This window comes from Anas platyrhynchos, chromosome 10, assembly GCF_047663525.1.
Source record: "Anas platyrhynchos isolate ZD024472 breed Pekin duck chromosome 10, IASCAAS_PekinDuck_T2T, whole genome shotgun sequence".
Classification (NCBI taxonomy): Eukaryota; Metazoa; Chordata; class Aves; order Anseriformes; family Anatidae; genus Anas; species Anas platyrhynchos.
In genome coordinates this window covers 7,810,381-7,833,923 of record NC_092596.1, presented here as the reverse complement: position 1 = coordinate 7,833,923, position 23,543 = coordinate 7,810,381, and the positions used below count along the sequence as shown (strand labels likewise).

The window sequence follows — 23,543 nt, the reverse complement described above, 5'->3', positions numbered from 1 at the left end:
TCATTTAGTCATGTTTGAATGGGTTTGCTTAGATGCCTACTTAGAAAAGCAATGAGGACACTGAGACATGTAGGCCCTTTCCAGTTTTTTAACGTGCTTTCTTGGACATTCTAAATTTGGGGTTCCATTAGTAGTTTTTTTACTCACTTTATTGTTTAATAACATGATGTATTAATTGTAGCGGTCCTAACATTTAGCTCTCACACATCAAGGAGTCAGTGATCCTTGTAACAGCTGATGGGAGCAGGCGTGTGCTGTGCCTAACACTTGGCTGCTGGATGCATTTAGCCTACTAATTGCAGCAGGGAATCCAGTGTGCATCTCCCACTTGGCACCTAGTGATTATACACCTGCACCTCATCTTATCTTGAAGTGAAAAACATTTTTTTATTATTATTGTTATTATTAAAGCAGAAGATTGGAAGAGATGTGCTCAATGCTGTGGGTGTCCTATAAAAGCTCTGAGGTCCTCAGTGATGGTGGAAGCTGGGTAGTGTGCCATCGTCAGTGGTTTGTCCTGTATCCCAGAACCTGGGGTTCCCAGCACTGAAGGAATGTAAGAATATCTGTGCTATCCCCTTTTTTCTTCTCGTGTTACCTCATGTTGTAGTTTAACCAACGCCTTTCTTACAGGGACCTGCAACAAACTCATGTTCCTGCTTGCCACGCTGATGCCACCTGTTATGCAAGAATTATAAAATGTAAATTATCAGGCTTGATGCAAGGTCACCCACCTGAATTTCTCAGCAAATTAAGGGTTTAGATTGCTGTGAGCACCAGGGGAATCGGCTGCCCTTAGATTGGCAACACATCATGAATATTCATCGCGGAGGCAGCAGCAGGTTAACAGCAATTACAGAGTTCCTCAGGATCCAGCTTGGCGACCCACGAGGTGAATTTAAAATACACGGGGAGAGGGCTAAAGCTGGTTTTATTACACGTTCCCATGAGGCACTAACAGGCCAAATTCACCCCCTTGCCCCTTCCACCCCCCCCACACACACCCCTTGCCCTCACTCAAAATGGCGGCCGCGGCGCCTCCTGGCGAGAGGCTCGCGAGACGCGCGGCGGGGCCGGGAGCTGCCCGCTGCAAATGGCGGGGCGGCGGCCGGCAGGGCTGAGGCGAGGCGGGCGGCGCCGCCATGGAGCACATCACTACGCCCAAGGTAAGGGTAAGGGGCTGCGGTCCCCTCGCCCCGGCAGCCAGCCAGCCTTGGGTTTCTCTCCCCAGCTCCTCGCAGAGCTGCGGAGCGCTGCCTGGCCGCTGGGTCCCCGCAGCGTTGCCCTTAAGCTCAGGGAGAAGCGTGAAGTGCGAGTGGAAGCGGCGGGTTGTGGGGTGAGGTAGAAGTTAGCTAACCCTAGAAGCTCGGTGTGCTTCCGAGCATATTTTGCTTGTTTGAAGGTCCTGGCGAATTTCAGTCAGCGAGCTGCCTTTGTTTGCTTTTAAGGGACGCGTGTTCATTAGTGGCCCTCTTGCTTGTCAGGGCGCTGTGAAGTCTGGAAGGCTTCAAAGTCTTAAAGGGTAGCTCTTCTAGTATATCTTACTGCATCCCAGTGCTGGAAAATGAAAATTTTCACTGAGGATGCCGAGCAAAAAGTGTTCTGAGCGTGATTCTTGAAAACTTTGCATCAAAGTGAAGAGGCCCCTCAGTCTGAATAAGTGGATCAAAATGCATTTTGAAATGAAGTGGAAGAGAAGTTCAGGGAGTGACAGCTGGGAAGGGTTTCCTTCAGGCACTGTTTTCGATGCTGCAGTGTCGCTAAGGCTGACACTCGCTGTATTTTGTTTTGTTTCGTTCTCTGGGATATTAATTTGGGGATGTTCCTTACTGATGTTGCCTAGGCAGTTTGGCTGTACTGACAGGCGGCTCCAGGGATCTGAAAAAGACAGATAAAGATACGTGCTGAAAAACAGCGTGTAGTGGGAAGATGTACAGCCAAGACCCCTGCACTTAAACTATCTTAAAATTTTTCCATTATTTATCTCAGACCAGTGACTGTAAAGAAGCTTACGTATTCAGTACACAGAAATAACTTATTAGCACGATCTTAAGCTGCGTGTCTTCTTTCTTGCCTTTTTCTTTTTTTTTTTTTTCCCATTATTTTTGTTTTAGGATGAAATTTGCCTTCATTAACAAGCAAATAGACTCAGGGAAAAAATATGAATTATTTTAATTAACGTTTTAGACTGCCCTCATGTTTCTTGAAACGCTTTTAATTAGGTTAGTGTGGTTTATGAAATGCGCTTACATGCTTAAGCGGTGTGTTACAGCAAGTAACTACCAATACTTCTTTGTAACGACTGAGCAGTTGGAAGTCAGACCAGAAGGGCTGTGTCTTCACCAGCTGTACTTTAATAAAAAAAAAAAAAACAACAATACAAACATGGACAGTCTTCTCTTGTAGTTCTTTATCTTATTATTCTGCGGCCTTGTACAGTAATAAACTTTGATAACTTTGGCTACAAATCCAGTAATCCTACTAACTCATGCTGGTGTTAAATCTTGGCAATTTGGCCTTTTTGACGTCTGAATTATTTTGCCAGCTATTGATTTAAATTATAAGGCTGCGTTTGTAATGCAGGGGGTCTAATTCTTATGTTTTTCTCTTTTTCCCTGATGTGTGTGTTAGCAGTGGTATAATTATGGTTGAGCAGGTGTTTAGGATTTCCTTGATCAAAGTCAAATTTACTTTTTTAACTCTCTTATATTGCAGGTTGAAAATGTGAAATTACTAGATCGATATGCAAATAGGAAGGCAGCAAATGGGACGTTATACCTGACAGCTACCCATCTCATCTACGTGGATGCTTCTTCTGAAGTCAGAAAAGAAACATGGGTATGTGTAATACTTGGAGCCTGTTTAAATACAAATATGAGATACAAAGTATTTTTATATGCCGTATGAGTAGTTTTGTGAATTCTAAAGTTGTGTTAGTCTTCTTATTGCATTCTGATTCTGAAAATGTTTAACAGAAATTACTATTTTGGAAGGAAATGTGCAGAATGGTAGAGTGACCTGATAGAGATGACTGAATTGATGTCAGTTCCAGGAAAGGAAATAACTTACCCTAGTTTCCTATCTCAAGCTCAGTGTGCAGAGCTGCCAACCTTGAATTTACAGGTTTTAGAAGTACAAAATTAATGCTGAAACCAGCAGCCTTTGTTATTGATCATAAAATGGGAATGACAAAATGTATTGCAGATGGGGGTGGAGAGGATGCAAAATAAAGAGAATTTGGCTCCTCTTAGAACAAAGTAAACCCAGTTACATTAGCAGTCTCTAAAAATAATTTGTTACACACCTGTGCTTTTTCACAGTCTGGCTTGTAATTACTTAGCCTTTGGGTGCACAATCTGGATGTTTATTAAGTTTTCTTGATAAATATAATAAACTCATTTTCTGCTGCTAGTAATCGGTTAGATGCATTAAGCATATTGCAGAATTTTTGTCTGTTTGTACAGCTTATGGCCTTAATAGTGGTTATCTGAAGGATTTGATTATCTCCTGTTTTTTTAGATTCTGCATCACCATATTGCAAGTGTAGAAAAATTGCCTCTGACCACAGCTGGATGTCCCCTCCTTATTCACTGCAAGAACTTCCATGTGGCTCACTTTGTTATTGGGCAAGAACGTGACTGTCATGAAGTGTATACCTCATTGCTTAAACTTTCACAACCAGGTATTTGGGACGGAGTCTGTTTCTCAAACTGTTGCCGTGCAGTAAGCTGGAAAGCTTGTCTGAGCAATAGAGAAAGCTTCGCCTGTCAGACTGCTGGTTTTGCTGGAGAGGAGGATGTGAAATCAGAATCTCTTTCCACTGCTACAGATTAATCGTGTGGGTTAGCACAATAAGTAGAGCTCTGCCCTCTGCACCAGGCTGCTTCTAAACTAGACAACGTTTTCTGACAGTGGAAACAAGGAGGTCTCTGAAGGACTTCTGAAGACCTGTACAAAGTTGATTTGCTGGAGTGAGGTGGTGTGCAGCATCTCACACTTCTTTCTTGTAGTGCTCACACTGAGTAGTGTCATTTCAGCACTGCCTGTTGTCAATTCTTTCTGTGATTTAGCTGCTGGCCGTGTGTAATTCTGCCCTTGCTGTTGAGCCAGATGTCTGTAGAATTCTGGATCCCACACGGCTGTAAATGTTGTCAACTCTCATCATTTCCCAAAGCGGGGTTAGGTTAGTCTTCAGCATTTGTCTTCTTTCAGATGTGAAGCCCTGTGCTTTGCCCTGGTACCATGACCTGGAATCGGTCATAAGAGTAGACGCAAAACATCCTCAAAAACCTGTGGTCTCTTCTGGCCTTGGCTGCTTAGTCCGTGGATGAATATTCAGGCTCTTTGTTCTTCTTGCAGGACAGCATTCCAGAGGGTTTCCTACCTGGCTTCTGTCTACTAGCTTCTGTCTCTTTTAGTGAACCAGTATTTGGTGCCTTGCCTTATTATAAGGGTGTAATTTTTGATTGCATTTTGTGACTTCGGCACTAGTCTAAAGAGAAGGAATTAATGGTGCCAGTCTGCTTCATGCTCACCATCGCATAGGACTTGAATAGAAGGACTTCAGTAGAAACAATTTTGCCGTGTTTGAACTGCCAGTTGAAATTAGGACTTGTGCCTGTTCCCAGCATCTTCCTTGTGTCCTGAGCTGTGGAGTTTTCCTAGTTCTGAAGCTTTAACTTTAATGCTGTATCTGGCAATTTTCTGATGTTCTGTTTAAAAGCTGTCGCTGCTCTTCCAGTTTTGGAAGTTAGACTCATGTAGCATCCTGAAGTGTGGGAGCTGTCACTTCGGGAGAGTACATCAGTCAGTTTCTTTTGTCTTGTGGTTATTTGTGTAACGTGCTGTAGCTCTTTTTGTCCTATTTATGGATTTTTTTTTTTTTTTAGTTCTTTGGTCTAAAATTTCTTTGTATGTGCTTCTTTCACATAATTTGGTAGAGCATATAATTATTTATGATTTGCACGTGTGATTGACAGTTACGGGTTACCTGTCTGGTAACCTGGCCACATTATCAGACTCTGGCAGGTTGCACTCTTTCTGGAGAGCTTACTGCCTTGGGAGTCAGCTGAATGAGTTATTGGTTGGATTTGCATTTTCTGAAGAGAGTGAAGGAAATTGGGAAGGATGAGATGGAGGGAGGAAGAAATTACCATTTGTCAGGCACAGTCTGAAGCTTTTGTTGGGCTGCCAGTAGTATTCAAGACGTCTGTCAAGCTTTCCATGCAGCTCAGAACTCACTGTTGAATGATGAACTTACAGGTGTGCAAGACTCTTCACAGAAAAAGTTATCTTTAATGTTTTCATTTCTGGATTAGTTCTTCCAATATCAGTCTCTTCTAGCATGCCTATTGCAGAAAATTCAGTAACAGTTTGTTCAGAAAGAATTAACTTCAAAATAGTAATTCTGATAAAAAATGCTTTAGTGTATCTCCTTGTCAGTGGAAAATGAGTACTAGAAATTCCGGAGGATTTGAATATGAATTGATGACACTCAGCGTTACCCAGAATGAAACGTGTACATGTAAATGTGAGGAACGTTGCATGAAGACCTAAACTTACATGCTTCATCCAATTCATTCATCTGTGAGTCCAATTTGGCTTGATAGGATTAGGAATGGTTTTGAGGAGCTGTTGAGAAATTCCAAATATCCGTACTCTTCTATATAGCACTCAAATAATATTTTTGAGGAGTGAAAAATCAGTCTAAGTAGTCTGCTTGTATTAGTAAAAGTATGAAGTGATAAAATTTAAACTTAGGACTTGTGATCTTTGAGAAAGAATTGTAAGTAAAACAGCTATTGTTGAGACATGGCCAACTATGAGGTGAAGTGGCTTTTATAGAAAAACCTTGGCTTCTATAGAAAAACATTTCCAACTTTCCTGACTGTTCTTGACTGAATAATTTGTTTGGTCCTTGTTTTCAGGTGGGCTGCACCTGTACTGTGTCTTGCACAATGTGCTTATACAAAAAAAAGCCTTTAGGAAGAGGTGTTGACCTTTCCATATGTCTTTTCTAACAAGTTAATTTTTTTTTCTTCTTCCCAGTGAAACCTGAAGAACTTTATGCTTTCTCTTACAATCCAAAAATGTCTAAAGATAATCGGGAGATTGGATGGAAGCTGATTGATTTGAAAGTAGATTACCAGCGTATGGGAATTCCAAATGACTATTGGGAAATAACGGATGTTAATAAGGACTATGAGGTAATTCTTGTCTGAAGTAGCCATTTGGTACAGTATCTCTTCTTTTGGTATTAATGACATCCAGCAATCCTACTGCTGCATAAGTGATGCCTCTGGGGAGGAGTGAGCTCAGTTGGTTTTAATTGAAGCAGCAGCTCCTTGATGTGAAGCTGTGGGTAATGATGCTATGAAAGAACAGAGCTGCAGAGTCACCTTGGTTTGCTTTGATTCCTCTGGCAAAATACCAGCTACTTACTTTTCTAGAGAAATGTCAAGCCATCTGTTACGAAAAACTGAAGTACCTTTAGCTTCTGTAGGTATTTCCAAGTCCTGCCCCACCAAGCTGGTGACAGATGTGTAGAGGAGAAATAAATGGCAGCAGTTTGGCTTGGTGTGAGGAACAAGGCAGAGAGGAAGGGGACTAGGTAAGGAAGGAAAAAATTACTGAAAACAGATGCCTTCTTGGTTAGATCTTATGCTAGGGAAGGGTTCGTAATCATTTCAGTCCTAACTAGATGCTGCTATTTCTTTTTTTCCCCTTTAAGGTCAAGTTACAGGTCTAAATGTTAAATGGAAGCATTTTTTAGCAAGCTTACTCAAACCCCTGCTTCATATTTCCCTTTTTATTTCTCTGTTGTGCACAGACTTCGTTTAAAAGACAAAATGAACAAGTAAGGAAGATACGAGCAGGTTGTGCTGAATCCCTTTGCCCTGCTCTCCGTTCTCTCCCCAGCCAGTTGTTTTTTCCTGTTCCACTTTGAGTTGAAGAAGTAGATGCCTTGTTGTCAGAAGCCACTGGTGGTTTTAATTGACTGTCTTTGGACGTCTGAATTGAGATGATGGAAGAGGTGCTTTTCCCATTAGCTGATCAGGGCACTGGAATGTGGGCAGCTAAAATTCTGAGTCACTTTGAAGCTAACACTTAACTTTAATTGCCAAAGCTGTACAACTTCCTCTAGGTTTCCAGTTTGTGTTCTGAACTTGTCAAGCCTTAAATAAAGGCTTATCTGTGAAGTATATGCTGAAAAGACATTTTCTGAGGAAAATGGATAAAGTTGATGCTACCTGATTACTAGAAGTTCATGTCAAGTTGAGTAAGATTTAGAGGAAAATGTTTCTCTTTGTGGCAAATCAGCAGCTTTTTTAAAACTTAGGCCTTCAAAGAAGTTTTCTTTAAAATGTTTGGTGTACTGTACAGTCCAGTTTTAGGCTCAATTGCAAAATTCCGTTACCACACTGTTTTTATTATTTTCAGCCATCCCTTCGTTTTTTCTAAATGCATTTTAATGGCTTGACGCTTCAGATATGGTTTGTTTGATGTGCTATGGTGAATAATCTATTGCCGTATCTATAAATGTGAAGTTATAAAATTTTCATGGATCTTAAATTGCTCAGTAGTCACATTTGGATTTCTTCTTTCTTCGCACTTCAGGTTTGCAACACGTACCCTCCAGAAATAGTGGTGCCTAGAGCAGCGAATAAGGCAACGGTGATTGGAAGCTCAAGGTTCAGGAGCAGAGGGCGGATTCCGGTGCTTTCCTACTTATATAAAGAAAACAATGTGAGTTGTTCATTGTCTATTGTCTTGGGGGTGGGAGGGGATGGCAGAGGTTCCTCTTCTAGCGAAAGGAAAGAATGTGATGATTATTGAAGTGTGCTTCTCCTAACAGCTCTAGAATTGGTTCCTAGACACAGGATAAGCTGGTTAAAGCCAAATATTGGGGGTGCATCCAGTGTTGGGTAAAAAAAAAAACAAAAACCAAAAAAACAACACGAGCTCTCCAGGCTTCCTGTCTGAAAATTTTTGATCAGCTTTCAAGAACTCCTTACGTGTTGTTCTGTTTTTAATGTACCGTGTAGCTATATTGAATAATGTTTAACAAGAAGCATGTTAACTCAGCTAAATTGTCTTACTATTGAAGAGGAAGAACCACCCTGAAACGAAACCTTTGCTTATTCTGAGTTAACAGATTCATTTTTTTTTCCCTTCACTGAAGACGAGAATGTAAATTTTTAACTTTGCTGTCTCAGCAATGTTTTAGATGCAGATGCTAGGAAAATGCTGTGACAGTCAAGTTGTTGTTTTCCTGAGGAAGCATGCATTGACCTGGGTGACTGCGTGGAGTTGTTCTGGCAACAACTGGGATTTCCTTAGGGCATACCCAGTGCAGTTCTGAGTGTGGAATGGTAACAGCAACTCATAAGCAAAGCAGTGGAAAAGAAAGGTTAGGGAAATAGAAGTCAGGTGGAGAAATTGAAAACTGCTAATGTTTGGGATGATGAGCATCAGGCAGAGCATAGTGGATTTGGGGACATCGCATTAAAGGTCTGCTCAGTCTGTTTTTAGGATTCTCAAAATTCTGTTTCTGTGAAATATTCCTGTAGTATTTCTGTGTGTCCATTTAAGTGGCATTTTTTTTTAGCAAAGCAGAGAACAGGACACTTAAAACCAACAAATTATGGTATTCTTTAGATCGATGCAGCAGAGAAGATCTGAAAGTAGGAAAAATGTGTTCTTGTGTATTGCAGGCTGCCATATGTCGCTGTAGCCAGCCGCTGTCTGGGTTCAGTGCTCGCTGTCTGGAGGATGAACAAATGTTGCAGGCGATCAGAGAAGCCAACCCTGGGTGTGCCTTCATGTATGTTGTAGACACAAGGCCAAAGGTATCTTCACTGGGTTCCTGGCTACTTCTAAAGCTTGCATCTCAGTTAGCGATAGTGTTTCCAATTAATTCTTTCACAGCTCTGCTAATGCTTTCTCACCCAGCATTAGGTTAAACTGTGTCAGTCAAAGATGAAATCAGAATCAGGCTCCTTACTCTGTGTCTTAATGTGGTGAATGTATGACTGTGCGTAACAGAACTGTGTTGTGGAGTGGTAAGAACGCTTGTGCTCTTGGGCTGTTCTGGGTTGAGGTCTGTGTTAAGGATGGCCCGAAGTGAGCAGCAGTCTTGAAGCTGGCTGAGACAGTGAGCCATTTTCCAGCAGAAAGCCAGGTCCTTAATGTGTTGAGTTGCAGCAAAGCCTCCAAAATCACTTTCACGAGGCTGAAGTGCTTCTATCTGTGGACTGGGCAGAAGTGGGGCTGCATGGAATCTCAGAACAATTGAGAAAGGCAATTTAATGCAATCAGCTTTTCTGGTCAGTAGCCACTATCTGGAGCTTGAACTCTGTTGCTGAGGTGTTTATTATATAAGAGATTATTGAAGAAACTTTCTCCAAATGAAATCTGTAATCCTCTTGAGGATTTGAATTTAGAAACTTAATCAAATGATTGCCTTAAGCACACTGAGGGTATAGGTATAAGCAAATTAGGACACACAGCACACTTATTTAAATACGAAGATGTACATGGCTCTGATTAATAAATGGCTTCTGAGAATCTGCTTCACTATTCTGATTTTTGAGTGTTTATAGAAAGCACAAATTCAGTTAAAATATGGTGAGGAAAAGTCATTTTGGGAAGATGGAATACTTCCCCCATTGTTCTGGCATGTTGTCTTTTTGCAGTATGACATTCTGTGAAGACTTACATTTAATTACAGAACAGGCTGTATATAGCAATTATTGCGTATTCGTTTGGTACAGACATCTTCTGGTCTCATAGTTGTTCCACTTATAAATTATTGTTATTTGGTTGTTCTGAAGATGTTCAGATACAATAGTATCTGAACTTTCTTTCTTCTCTCCTTTCTGTGGAAGCAAATCTTTCCTTCTCCTAAATCAGTATTTGGGGGCTGGAGGTATTTTCTTTGTCAGCAGTAAAGGTTTCATGGTAACTCTTGAACAGTTTTGGGTGATTGCTAGAACAACTGGCAGCTTTTCAACTTCTTTTTCTGTCCTCCCAGTCAGTTGCTGTATTCTTTCTGCTCAACTTCAATGTTTGTGTTTCCCTCAGGTGGCTTTATTTCATCTGTGCATGTATGTCTGTGAAAAGCTTTGGAATTCTCTTACTATTTCTGTACTACCATGTATGTATGGTACTCGTAAAAATGGCTTTTCCTAGTTTTACTTTGATACGCTTCTGTCTGGCTCTCTCTGTGCAGTTTCACAGTAAAGACAAAATGTTTCTTTACTTTTTTGGATGACAGTTCTCTTCTGCTGTTGTGCCAGGTTTTGCTACTGCCTGTCCTAAGAAGTGCTGTGCAAGGTCTTAATGACTCTGTGCATCTGGCTAGTGGGTTGGAGATGCTGATGTCATTTTAGTAAAGCATCTGGAAGTAATGTATGGGGAGGTGGGGAAGGACACCTGAGCAGCAGCTTTTCTTTAGTATATATTCTGGGAGATTTAAACACAACTGGCAAAGCAGACTTGTTTATTTCTTTGTGTTGTTTCTTCTCACTTTCTCTCCTTCCATCCTGTTCCCTTGAATTTGACAGTTAAATGCCATGGCCAACCGAGCTGCTGGGAAGGGTTATGAGAATGAAGATAACTACGATAACATTCACTTTAAGTTCATTGGCATAGAAAACATCCATGTGATGCGGAACAGCTTGCAGAAACTCCTGGAGGGTAAGTATGGTGCATGCAGGTGGCCAGTTTTTATTACCTTTAGTTCCTCCTGAACAGAACTTTTCACTGATAACATATAAATCCAATGTGTGCAAGTGTGTGTGGACTCAGAGCTGTGGTGGAAGTTGATTGGCAAAGTCCACGTATATTTCTTTGTCTCTGCGTTGTTGAAGTGTCTGACAGTATTAATGTTAAACATTTTCCCAGTAGACACTTCCTATGTTATTGTGCTTAGTTTTATGGCGGATCAAAACTAGGAAATGACACTAACAACGTTCCTTAATTTTATTAGTTACATAAAACGTGAATTTCTCAAATGTTCCAAATGAAAACACTTAAAAAATATTGTTTAACTGGTGAGAGATCCTCATGGTTACTTTGAGCACTGAAAGAAAGCAATCACTGGTTGCTGAGATACTTCTCTGGGGTTTGCTTTGTTTAGTTTTGGACTACTTCAGTGTTAAGCAATGTGTCTAATTGGAAATAAAATTCTAGCTTGTTTTTTTCCAATGACTTTAATCTCAGAGTTCTTATTTTTTCACTTCTAATTTCTTTGAACTTGTTTTGTTCCTGGTACGTGAATACTCAGGTAACTAAGCTACTCCTTGAAATTGTGATCTTGGGGGAAAATGCAGAGGAGGGCAGGAGAAATACTTCCAGAGCCTTTGGAGGCTGAGAGGTGAATCAGGCCCGTATTTGCATTGGTGTAATTTGGGAGAAATTCCCTTGAAGGCGATAAGAGTACCTTGGATCAAACAAGTTACTCGGCAAGCTGGTTTCCAGGAATATGAACACATTTGTGCTAGCAAGGGCTGCGGAACAAGTCAGAGTAGGTGCTGTAAATCATTCTATTTGGTCCATGTGCTTAGTTTTCTAAAATGTAATATAAGCGCTGTCATATAAAATATGAATTTAATATTAAGTAACCAGCATAATGGTTATCTTACTTGGAATAGCTGAATAATTGATGCTACCAATTGCCTGGCCTGGTAGTGCTGCAGAATCTGTAGTGAGCTTGGAGAAAAATGAGGCTCTTCATGTCACCATGAGATTGGCCTGATCAGAAGTATTCAGTTGCCTGTAGCTGGCAGATTCATTTTGTGGTGGAAGAGGAGGAAGAATAAATGCTTGTTTACTCCCAAATTCTTCTTGTTTGCTAAGTTTTAACAGTGATAAAAAAAAAAACAAAAAACTCTCTTGCTAATCCTGAGGGACTGTGGAACTGTATTACTGTATTTTCTGTGCTGGTTCTCAGTACAGCATCTGAGCTGCCTTCAAGGCTGTGTTATTTCTCTGTGTAACTTAGAGCTCTCCTTTCTTCAGATCCTTCCCATAGTGACAGCGTGCTGGTGATCGTTAGGTGTCTGTGCGATAGTGATTGGTAGTGAGGTAACAAGTCACTAAAAACTAACTTGTGTTGGAGAAAACTCAAATGAAAAAAGTACTGAGGTAGTTTTAAAAGGAAGAGGAGGCAGGTACTGTTCTCATGCAGCTAAAAAGTTCTGGATTGTGTATTTATATATGCAACCAGTAGTTTGTTCCCTTTAGACAGGACGCAGTCGGAGAATATTAACATTTAGGATCTACAAACCTTTACTGCTGTGAAGGGATAATGGGGGGGTTGGGATGAAGGTGATGTTAACAGAGTCTCTCTTTTGTTTGTGTTCTTAGTGTGTGAAACAAAGTCTCCTTCAATGAGTGATTTCCTCACTGGGCTGGAGAACTCAGGTTGGTTACGACACATCAAGGCTGTGATGGATGCAGGTGTCTTTCTCGCCAAGGTAAAACTCTGTGCTGACCTGCAGGTGAATTTAAAAGTATTTACCTGTCACGTTAGGGACTCTTCCAAGGCTGTAAGGCAGTCTCTGGAGAGAAGGTGGGAAAACCTTCTTCAGATTGGCCCCACTTCTTCAAAACAAACAAAAGCCTGCAGGCAGAGTGCATCAAGTCAGTTACCCAACTGGCACTCTGAGTTGCTTCACGAAACTAAATGAAAAGCCATAGGGATTGAGACAGTCCTGTGGACTGCATTATAACGAATGCTTACGTGGACTTTCTTACTCATTTGAAATGGGTAAAGTTATAGAAAATGAATGAATGACCTTTAGAAATGCATCTGTACCCTATGGCACTGTCCTTAGGAGCGCAAACAATGTGTAACCTTACGTTCCTAATGCAGCATGCTCATTAGTAGCTGGACTGTTGTGTTTTAAATGAGGAGTTTTGCAGACCAGCTTGTTTTCTCCGGGTTTAATGGGGTGCAGGGGCTGCTAATTTGTAATGTTCGACATAGCCGTTGTTTCTGTGGAATCTTTGAAAAGAATGTGACTCTGCAGCCCAGACAAAAGGAAAAAGTCAGTAAAGTAAATGGCTCTTCAATAATAGTAGAGGGAATACAGGCAATGAGTGGCAAGAGCAGCAAACTTTTGCAAATGCTGCCTTTTCTCTCTTAAAATTTCATGGTGTAGCAAGCAAGAAGCTATTCTGAATTTATCTTCTGCCAGCAGTACGTAGGGATAAAGGTAATCCCGATGGGAGGAAGCTGGGGTGAACTCTTCTAATTTATCCTAGTCCCTATGTGCACTACTTATTCTCTACTCATCTACCAAATTTTTCCTCAGAGGAAAGGACTGAAAATTCTTGGCATGTCAGAAAACTGTGTTTTGAGATCAGAGGATCTTTTGTTTCTTGACAGTCTCTCATGCTGACAAGGCATGCTCCAGCATTTTATTCTGGTTGGGGTTTCTGGGCATGATAGCTACATGCCCAGAAATGGTGCGTTTCCATGGTCCAGATGAGAAATGACAAACTTCCCCCTTGGGTTTTAAGCCAGTCTGGTAAACGCAGATGAAGGGACAGCATTTAATTACAGTAACCAAGCTGGAAAGCTGTTAAACTGTTCTGTCTGGTCTTCACAGGCTGTGAAAGATGAAAATGCCAGTGTGTTGGTCCACTGCTCTGATGGCTGGGATCGCACAGCGCAGGTCTGCTCCCTGGCTAGCCTCCTCTTAGATCCGTTTTACAGGACTTTTAAAGGATTCATGGTAAGAATACGGATGTTGGAATTTCAAAAAGAAAAAGTGCTTCCTGGATTTGAAATGTAAACAAGCCCTAATTAAATGTTTTAGGCCATTTTCTGGAACAAACAGTAGGTGACCTATATAAAAACAGCTTTGATTCTATAAACAAGCTTTAATTGCTCTGAACAGCATGGGCGCAGAACAGCAGCAGTTGATTTACAATTCCCAAATCTTTGTTTCCTTGAAAGTCCATGTGAGAGCTGCTAATGAGACATTTCATCAAGAGATGAGTGAGCAAAGGATGGGACTCTGGCAGCAATCCACAAGAAGAAGTGGTGAAGAAACTTGTCACCTAAGACAGACTGATCTGCTAGGATTTTAAAATGGGGGAACTCATTCATGTGCACAGGGAAGTGTGTAACCTGTATATCACACAAAATCTGTGCATCATTTAAGACCTATTTTAAAGCCATTACATGTGAATTTAGCCATTCGCTTTTACTGTGAGGTTTTTCTTACATGAAACCATCACTGCATAAATAGTGTGATCTGTGACCTTTCCATTCATCTGCTTCAGTTAATTACTGAAAGACAAGCTGCTGCTCGTTCTCAGAGTTCCTTAAAAGAAGCCCCGAGATCAGAACAATGCAAATTTTGCTCCTTCACTGTGTTGTACTGCTAGACCTGTTCCTTTCAGTACATGCTATTTTCTTAATTACTAGTTTTGTTTCTGGATTAAACTACAGTCTTTTAACAATTAAAATTATATCGGTGCAAAAAATTTACCTCGGCTTGGGTAGTGCTCTGGACAATTCTGTGTGATGAACATGGCTTTGATGAGGGTCAGGAACTGTAATTAAAATGCACAAATGCTTGTCCTGTGAGCAAATAGCCTGTATACACAGATCCTAAGACAGTGGTTATTCCTAGATGAATGCAACAGCTCTCTCTAAGAATTGGAAAAATTGAAAAAAGCAGTATAACTTAGTTTTCAAAGAAATTTCTCGTGAATTTCTGCCTTACTTTTATTAAGCCTCTGGAGGATATCAGGAATTGATCTTTAATGTGATCTAGGAAGACACATAATAAAGGATTAAGCATAAGTCATTTGGTTCCTTGTGATGCATATTTTAAAGGAAAATGCTGCTCCCTTGTCTAAAATAATATGTTCTTATCAGGAAATATATATAGCAGTGACATTCTGTTTGAGAGAAATAACCATATAGTTTTTCTAATTGCATCCTGAGCTCAGTAAACAGCTGTACTTTTTATATTCGTATGTGTTAAACACTTGTTAAATTCCAAATGCTGATGTATTTTGCTGAATGTCAGGATGGTCTCTTTCACATTAAACAGTAATAGTGTAGTACTGAACTGTTAATTGTTTTAGCTGTGTCTGTATATTATGATCTTAACAACACAAACTAAAACTACCTGAATGCAGTACTATCCTTGTTTTAAATAACTTGTGATTCCAACAGTGATGTTGTAGTCATAACTGTGGTTAACTCTAACCTGTAAATCACTATTACTGTTTTCATTAACTTCTATGGATGTACTTAAAACTGTAGGGTCATCAGGAAGCATCAGTCATAAGCTTCATGGAGTTAATACTAAAGGTTTCATTTTGCTTTTCCTGAAGAAAGTTTAATACTATTTTTTCCTACTTCTGTTTTGAAACTAAAGGTCCTAATAGAAAAGGAGTGGATTGCGATGGGCCACAAGTTCTCTCACAGGTAAGAGCATGTTCCCTTGGGTGTAGCGACTGGGTGAAGCTTTGACAGTGGAACTTGTGTAGTGTTCTCAAGTTGATGCCTTCCATCTGAAAGTTAAAAGGAAAATACAGCACAGAAGAGAAAAAAATTGGAAATGATTTGGTGACCTGAGGCCAGTATCTACTGGGGTTATTCCACCAGGGCTCTTTGGGGATGTTCTTTTCATTACTTTATGCAATCATGCAATCACGAACAAATTGTTAGAATTTTGAACATTTTCCTACCTGTAAAATCACATCTGCATTATTTGGAGACTGTTAATGTTTTGACAAGATATGTTCTTCTCTAATAATTTTCTTAAAGAAAATCTCAGCTAATTTTTTTTGGTCTCTTACCAAAGCAAACTTCAGGCCACTGTAGTGCTAAAAAGCAGTTTTGACCTGCATTCTCTAAGCAGGATAAAAACGTTGTCATCCCAGTAATTGTTAGCCTGCATATATCGGGGATATTGCCCTGGGTACTTCTTGTTCCACTTGCTATAGAGAAACTAGAAATTGAGACGGTCCAAAGGAATACTAGGAGGGAATGTACAGGTCTACTCAGTGGTAGTAACTTGTTAAAATTGAGGCTTTTGTTCTTGATGTGACTGACTTCATTTAATAGTAAAACGAGGCCATTTCCATGAAGTATATCAAGGAAAAATAAGCCATGCGTGCATGCTTAGCTCTTGCTTTAGAAGAAGTTATCCAAAGATAAAATAGCTGTACAGAAATTGTTGGCCAAACAAACGCCCTGTTTTTTAGGGACTATTTTCACATTTCTTAAGACTAAAATGATACTCCTATTCTTCTAATATATAGGGTTGTTCCAAATATGAGACCCCTGTAAGAGACAGAAAAAGTATTTGAGACCCAAATTTCACCATTGCCTAAGAATATGAACTTGTCTTCCAGTAGCTAGAGAAAATCTTTCCTCTCCTAGTGGTGGCCTGTGTCTTACAATTCTGAGGGTAAACTGTACTTTTTCATACTTCTTAGGATATTGGAGTTGGGATCTGATTAACCTGATCCCTGTAATAAGAAATCTTATTTAATTTTTTCTGCTTGGGTTTGGGGGCACCGTGTTTATTTCCCTGGATTTCCAGGTCATATCCCTTCTGAGAAAAAGAGCATTCTGCCCTAAGTTTTTCCTGTTAAGAAAGAGCAGTCAGTACAGTACAACAGAGGGTTGGCTGCTTTCCAAAAAATACCATTGTTCTTCTTCTGGTTGTTTTTTTATTTTTTCCTTTTCTTATGGTATATGGTATATAATGAAAACCGTTATTTCCCTGGCTAGGTTTTTGCAGAACTAGTAGGGTTTTTTTTCTGAACTTCATCTAAAGCTGTGAAAAGGTTTATGCTTTTTTTTTTTCCTGAGTAAATTGCCTACAAGGACTTCATTTCTGCTGTCTGTGAGGGCAAAATCAGGTTATTTTGGGTGTCACTGTGCATTGTGGTTAGCCTTGCACCATAAAATACTCACGCCCATAGAAGATCACAGAAGACTCCTTTTTTCATTGTTTCTTACTGTTCCTGGTAGACAGAATCTTGTTAATGCCAACCTTTTTTTCTCAGTTCGGGGCTAGTATTACTTTTTTATGGTAAAGCTGTAGACACTCCTTTTGAAGAACGTTGCATTTTATTCTGGTGCTTGCATCATGGCATAGGCTTAAGGGTTGCTATTTCACAAGTTTTCCTTGTGATGCTCAGAAGTCTGTTATGTAGGCTCTTCCATTGCTAACTTCCCTTTTGAGAAGGGGACACTGCCCAACTATTCCCACTTCTACCCAGTACCCTTGACAAATGAGTAATGCTTTCTTGAGGCTGACCTGGTCTGAAAGAGAAAAGCTGGCACTTGATCAGAATCCCATTGTGTGCGCAAAGGCTTAGTCCTATAGAGAGTGCATTCCCATGAAGGGGGCATGCTGTAATGAGTAGTTGTAGGATAAACTGCATGTATTTTTCTGATTCTGCAGAATAATTCCTTATTCTATTAGCGAAGAATGTTTTGTAGGTAGTGACACAGAATTTGACCCTGTTTTGTTTGTATTTCTCTAGGTGTGGCCATCTGGATGGTGACCCAAAAGAAGTGTCCCCTGTCTTCACTCAGTTCATTGAATGTGTCTGGCAGCTGATGCAGCAGTTCCCTTGTGCGTTTGAGTTTAATGAGCGCTTCCTTCTTGAAATCCACGATCACGTCTACTCCTGCCAGTTTGGAAACTTCCTTGGGACCTGTCATAAGGAGCGTGAGGATCTGAAGTGAGTTGGCAGTTTATAGGGTCAGCAGTCTGGAAAGCAACTCAAATGTTAGAAAAAGGGCAGGTTGTGTGTTTGATCCTAGTGAAACTGTAGATTGGTGAAGAGTAGCATTGTCTCCATGGATGTTTGTTCTACAGCGTGGGGGGGGAAAAAAAAGTAGATGAATTACATCCACCATAGTCAGATGTGATCCAAATTAAAACAATACTTTGCAGATAGTGCTTTTTGGATTGGATGTTGTCCATTTTAAATGATTATATACTCCTCGATATATTTCATGTTTATGAAATAAAGCAGATACTGTGTAAAAGTAATTCTTAGCTCCTTTAATCTAATTCTACTCAGAACAGCTAGCATTATTAATCTACTTAACTTGATTCTTTTTTTATTGATTAGATTTTATTTGTAATTGACAGAATCTTTGAGAAGACCCATTCTCTGTGGCCTTTCCTCTTACAGAAGAAGCAGGAATTGAGAAATCCATTGTACAAAGGATTTACAGCTTACAAAGAGCTTCAACCAAACACATTACCTTTTAGTTTCCAGTAAGTTACTTATTTAAAAAGGGGTGTTTTTTTCATTGTAACGGTTCAGTAACTCAGGTTTACTGAAATAACCTTCTTGCTGATTAGTGGTTTGTTCTACCCTTTGCCTTCATTCCTCATCCATAAGCTAAAGATAGTAGTACATGAGTAATTGATAAATAAATGTAGGTACTGTAATTTATTTTTCTTTTGCTTTCCTTTGACAATGATAGGGGGGGAAAAGCAAAGAGAAGAATAATTCCACATAGGTAGGTTAACACCCTCCCCACCCACCACCACCTCCAACTTCCTCTTCTGACAAGAAAATTTGAGAGGGTAGGCAACTGTTTAAGTTCCTCCTTTCCTCTTTTTTTTTTTTTTTTAACATATATTAAGGAAGTCTTTCAATTGAGAATTTCAGTGTCCAGTCACACCCAGGCTTAACGCAGTGAGAGTGCACAACACTTCCACAAGAAGGGATTTCTTGTTGCAGTGTGCATTTGCTTGCCCTGGGTGCTACAGCTGGAGTGGATAGTTGTGCTTTGTTTGTGGCTCACTCCTCCTCCCTGCTGAGAGAGGGATACAAAGGCGTTTGTACGTGCTCTGTGTTACTACTGGAAGGCCAAGGGTTTTCACAGAAGTAGAGAGGTAGGACAAACTGAGAACTGGAAAGTGAACTGCCCAAATCCTGAGTGAATCTGTTGTAGAACAGTGTCTGTGTCATCTTTTAATACCTATTGCAAACACGTGTGGATCATTAGGAAAGAAGTACTTAAACCCTCAGAAGTTTTTCTTGAACTTCGTTAAAGCGTTATAAAAAATTGTCTGTCGATACGAATTTGATAGTCATAGGTTGTAGCATTTTCTTACATCAGTTACTAACGTTTGATACTTTTTGCCTTGAGTACTGTCTGGTTTCTGTTATGACCGCTAGTGTACAATTGGCTGCCTAATTCTTCTTTTTTGCCCTGTTCTCAAGGTTTTGGTGTGGGATGTACAATCGCTTTGACAAAGGAATGCATCCAAAACAGTGTGTGTTGGATCATCTGCTAAGCTGCATGAGCCAGAAGATGAAACTAGAGGACAATGCATCTGAATTAGAAAATGTGAGTCACGAATCTTGTCAATACTTAAAATTATATGCTGGTTTTGGCAAATATAACTGGATTAAATATTGGCATTAAAACAATTGTTTCAACATACTGTGCAGAGTTGGACAAAATGAGGAGGTAAACGACATTACTGTAATGATTATATTCTATTACCCAAAACTCTCATCTTCTAAAGTTGTTTGGTCAAGTGCTGTTGCAGGCTCACAATAGTCTAATTCTCTAAGGAAAACATGTTAAAAGAAATCTGGGTTTCAGCCTGATGTGCAGCAAACTTCATGTGAGGGTTAGGAAAGAAAAGAAAGGGCTCAATTTCTGTCCCTCTGCTCCCTAAAAATATAAACATTGGTGGTTACAGCTTGCTCCCCGATTCTGCTTTCCTGTCTTCTCATTTACAAGACACGTTGGAAAAAAGTGATGATCAGCCAGGTTTTAAAACAGTGGAGTTAAGATGAAAGCTGGCTTTCATGTAATGGCTGAAATGCAGATAGGTAGGCTGAATTGTCCTCCGGAAGTGGCTACCTTGGAGCTGAAGCACTTGAAATGAAGGGCAAGCTTGCACATCTACCACTTCTGTTCTGTGGTGTTGGAGGGCAGCGATAATGTGTCCAAAATAACCAATTTCTCTTCTTCAAACCACAGTAGTGTAATAAACAGCAACACACCACACAAAGCTTGCTCAGTTCTGTCAGATTCCCCAGAGATACATCTTTATCTTCATATAGATAATTATAGCCGTTTGGGCACAGCAAGAGGGAAGGTGGGGGCAGGGCTGTAGTGGAAAATAGTCTTGTTAGCTTTTAAAGGGCTGTAGTTTTGTTTCCATAGTTTCTGTGTACAGCTGCATGAAAGGAGAAGTGTCTTTTCTTTCTGCTCAAGGCGCTACTTACAATGTCCTTTGTGTGCTTAAAAAATAAAAAATCTAAAAATACAGTAGTGAGAGATCCATCTAAAAATAAATGGGTGAGAAGACCAGTGTCAGTGTCCTTTGCTAGGTTAATGTGAATGCTTAGGCTTGTGGTTTTATCGATCAAACAGTTTTCTTGTGTTTGTTTCAAAAAAGCTCTGCCTGGGTATAGATAATTGCATGTGTTACTTTTTCAGCTCTGTAATTGAGCATGAAAGTGGCGCTGTCACGGGACTGTTATGTTGACAGTTGTGTGTGTATCCCTGACATCTGGGAATAACAGTTTTCATTAATGTTTTTACATGTCTTTCTGTTTGTGTAGAAACTTCCCTTCCTTGATGGTCCTTTGCCCAGCGAAGCTTGCTCCTTATCTAAAGTAGGAAGTGCTGCTTCGAAAACACCACTGCTGAACACTCCCCAGGATTATGAAGGGGAACCGCCGCCTGTGCTGACCAATGGTATCTCAGTGGGGAATATAGATGTTATGTCAGATGTGGACCAAAAGAACAAAGAGAACCTGTCTAATCACCAAGACCTCCCTGACCTTAATGCCACCAACGTTTTAGACTCTGAAGCTAAGGAAGGAGAGCCTCAGTGCCATTGATCAGCTCTGAGAATTGTGTTAAATGAAGCAGGTGCTTGTGGTGGTGAGGCATGAGGGATCTGTGCCCCTGTGCCCACCTTTTCCAGCCAAGTGTTTGTGTGTGTGTTGGCAGTGGGCCGTGCCCTTGCTGTAGCAAGCACGGTCTGTGTTTGGTTTGCATCATTTTGTGGCTAAAATGATGAAGATGCGTACAGAGCTGCAGAGGCTATCTTGAGTTAGTGTAAACCTTACTGTTCAGTGGAAATGAAAATGTTTAAGGCTAATAACTGCCTGCCAGTACTTGTATTTCAAGCTGAAAGACATCGTGGCCAATTAACGTGGGGTTTAGAAATTGCCCAGTGTTCATGACTGGAGTAGGAAAGATGCAATCCGTTTATTTTCAGTGGTGGTGCAAGGTTGTAAATGCCCTTTCAGTTCATCTAAAATTGATCTAAAAAAAAATATTTTCTTAGCTTTGAATGAATCTCTGCATGGACCCTCACCTTGTGGCAGAACTGATTCATTTTTTGTTTCCTATGCATATTTGTTAAACAAACAACAACAACAAAAAAAACCTGTGCCTTTTTATGGAGACCATTTTAATGTCTAGCAATGCAATGTAGTATTTTTATTATTGTAGTGTAGGGTGTAGTATTTGGTCTTCTTTGTAGTCAGTATTTTTAAACACTGTTTTGTATCTGCTGCCAGCTTCCCAAGGATCTGTGCTGGTTTCCTGAGTTTAGTAGCTTCAGAGACACTGTGGTGGTTTTACTTGGGTGGTTATTTCACATCATGTGTTGAGTGATTACGGTGAATGTTACCTTGAATGTTAAAATCATGTGAAACCTTAGAGCTGAGTGGTCTGTACTGTCAGGACCTGAGGAAATGAACAATTTCTCTCATAGCGATGAATTTTGTCACTTGGTGAAGGTGGTGACAAAACCTAGATCAGGATGGGACCCATTATTGGATCGAGAAGTGGACATCTCGGCTCATGACTGTGGCTCCATCTTGGACTCACTGCAGTGCTTGTTGTGCTGCTTGGTTCCTTTGAACTGCAGTAAGCTCAGCTGGAGATACTGGTGAAAGTTGAAAGTTTAACACAAATGTATTCCATTTACTCCATTCCAATGGTTCATCTCCCCAGGGAAATGAATGGCACAGAAAAGCCATTCTGCAGTACTTGTTCTGGACAAATTTCTCCTATGGATGTGTTTAATTGCATAAGAGTCCCTTTGTGCAGCTAAATTCAGTAGTTCTTTTTTGCTCCCTTTTGGATTATGCTCAAATTAGATGCTGCCATCAGGTCTTAAATCAGGTTTTTGCTCTTCTATAAAATTCTGAAACAACAAAAAAAAATCTAAGTTAGCCCTTCCCAATCTGCAATAAAAAGTAGGAACATTCCATTATTCCATTACAACATTGCAATATGCAATGGTTTGTGTGTTTATAACCTGTCAGGAAATGATGAACACTTAAACGTTTTTTCAAGAAGAAGGGGGGGGGGGGGAAATGAAAAACAAAACCATCCCAAGTGTCACTTTGGGTAAGAAAATCTTAATTTTACGTCAAAAGACCCAAGTAAGAAGTATCTGAGAACAGTTTCTTTGGTGCCTGGAATGGCAAAGAGAAACTTTTTCTGATGTTGCAGGTTCTTAAATCTTAAAGCAAGTAATACTTGTCTGCTTTACAAAACAGCTGTTTTCCAGGTATGAGTGAGAAAGCTAGCGTGTGCTTGATTTTTCCAAGCTAAGCACATAAAAACACTGGTCTAGATAGGCTTATGCTGAAGATGCTCAACATTTGTTGTGTGGGTATGTTGCAACTGCATATTGCATCATGCAAACAGCTATATATTTTATTTTGAAGGATGCATACTTCTGAATGCATCATTTTTAATCTCAAGATTATCTACTGTTGTGTCTCTATAAAAAAAAAAAAAATCTGATTAACATTAATCATGCTTAGCACCAAGCAAGATAGCCTGCCAGCCCTTGTTTGCCATATTCATTTACTCCTCAAATGAAGAGATCACACCCAAATCTTTGTCTTGCTGCTCTAAATACGCAGGGTTTGAAATTTTGCTGTAGATTTCCACTGGAGAGCAGTGGGGAGATTCCTTCCCTTTGCTTCTTCATAGCCTAAAAGCTCAGTTGGGCATATGCACTTTGCAGTTCGGAGCTCCTTTTAAGCAAACTAAGAGACTAACCCTGTCTTCTCTTTCTAGGTAGTAAGAGTAGTGGGTAGTATGCACAACTTCTTCAGTAGAGAACTCTTAAATGGTAAATTGAGACCAAGATAGGCATTTCTTAGGACCAGTTATTCTACGTCAACAGTTTTTTAATGTACTTTGTAGTGAAAGTTAGCGATACAGAATTATAGACAATTTTGACTGACTACTGAAGAATTTAGATATACCACTGGTTAATCTTTGTATAAAAACATTTTGCAGGAGGTTTCTATAAATGTTTACACACTGCCTTGTCTTTTAAATTACCGTAGATTATCTTAAAAAATGTAGAATGAACTTTGCTTATCCCTAAAGTAGGATGCTGACATCTCCGCAGATCTTTGACTACAATATTACTTTAGGTGCATAAAACCCTGAAGAGATTACTTTATACACTGAAAGTGCTTATAAGCTTTTAATAATCATGATGCTTTTGACTTCAGTAACAAAACAATGCATG

The 23,543-nt window shown here is 40.0% G+C and overlaps 1 protein-coding gene across 1 annotated transcript; it reads left to right on the top strand.

Moving 5' to 3' along the window:
* Positions 1–1,009: 1,009 nt before the first annotated feature.
* MTMR8 (myotubularin related protein 8) lies at positions 1,010–22,358 on the top strand. Its single transcript, XM_027465040.3, has 14 exons — positions 1,010–1,166; positions 2,716–2,838; positions 3,520–3,682; positions 6,049–6,206; positions 7,618–7,746; positions 8,715–8,849; positions 10,566–10,698; positions 12,370–12,479; positions 13,617–13,742; positions 15,405–15,454; positions 17,530–17,730; positions 18,147–18,275; positions 19,234–19,360; positions 20,593–22,358. The coding sequence occupies exons 1-14, from the start codon at positions 1,143–1,145 to the stop codon at positions 20,872–20,874; spliced, it is 1,890 nt and encodes a 629-aa protein (XP_027320841.2). The 5' UTR covers positions 1,010–1,142; the 3' UTR covers positions 20,875–22,358.
* Positions 22,359–23,543: the final 1,185 nt, after the last annotated feature.

Bases quoted from the DNA above. Each gene is read 5' to 3' on its own strand.
- MTMR8 (XM_027465040.3), top strand. From the start codon at position 1,143: ATGGAGCACATCACTACGCCCAAG. The intron at 8,850-10,565 runs GTATCTTCACTG...TGAATTTGACAG, and splicing joins TTGTAGACACAAGGCCAAAG to TTAAATGCCATGGCCAACCG. The intron at 19,361-20,592 runs GTGAGTCACGAA...CTGTTTGTGTAG, and splicing joins ATGCATCTGAATTAGAAAAT to AAACTTCCCTTCCTTGATGG.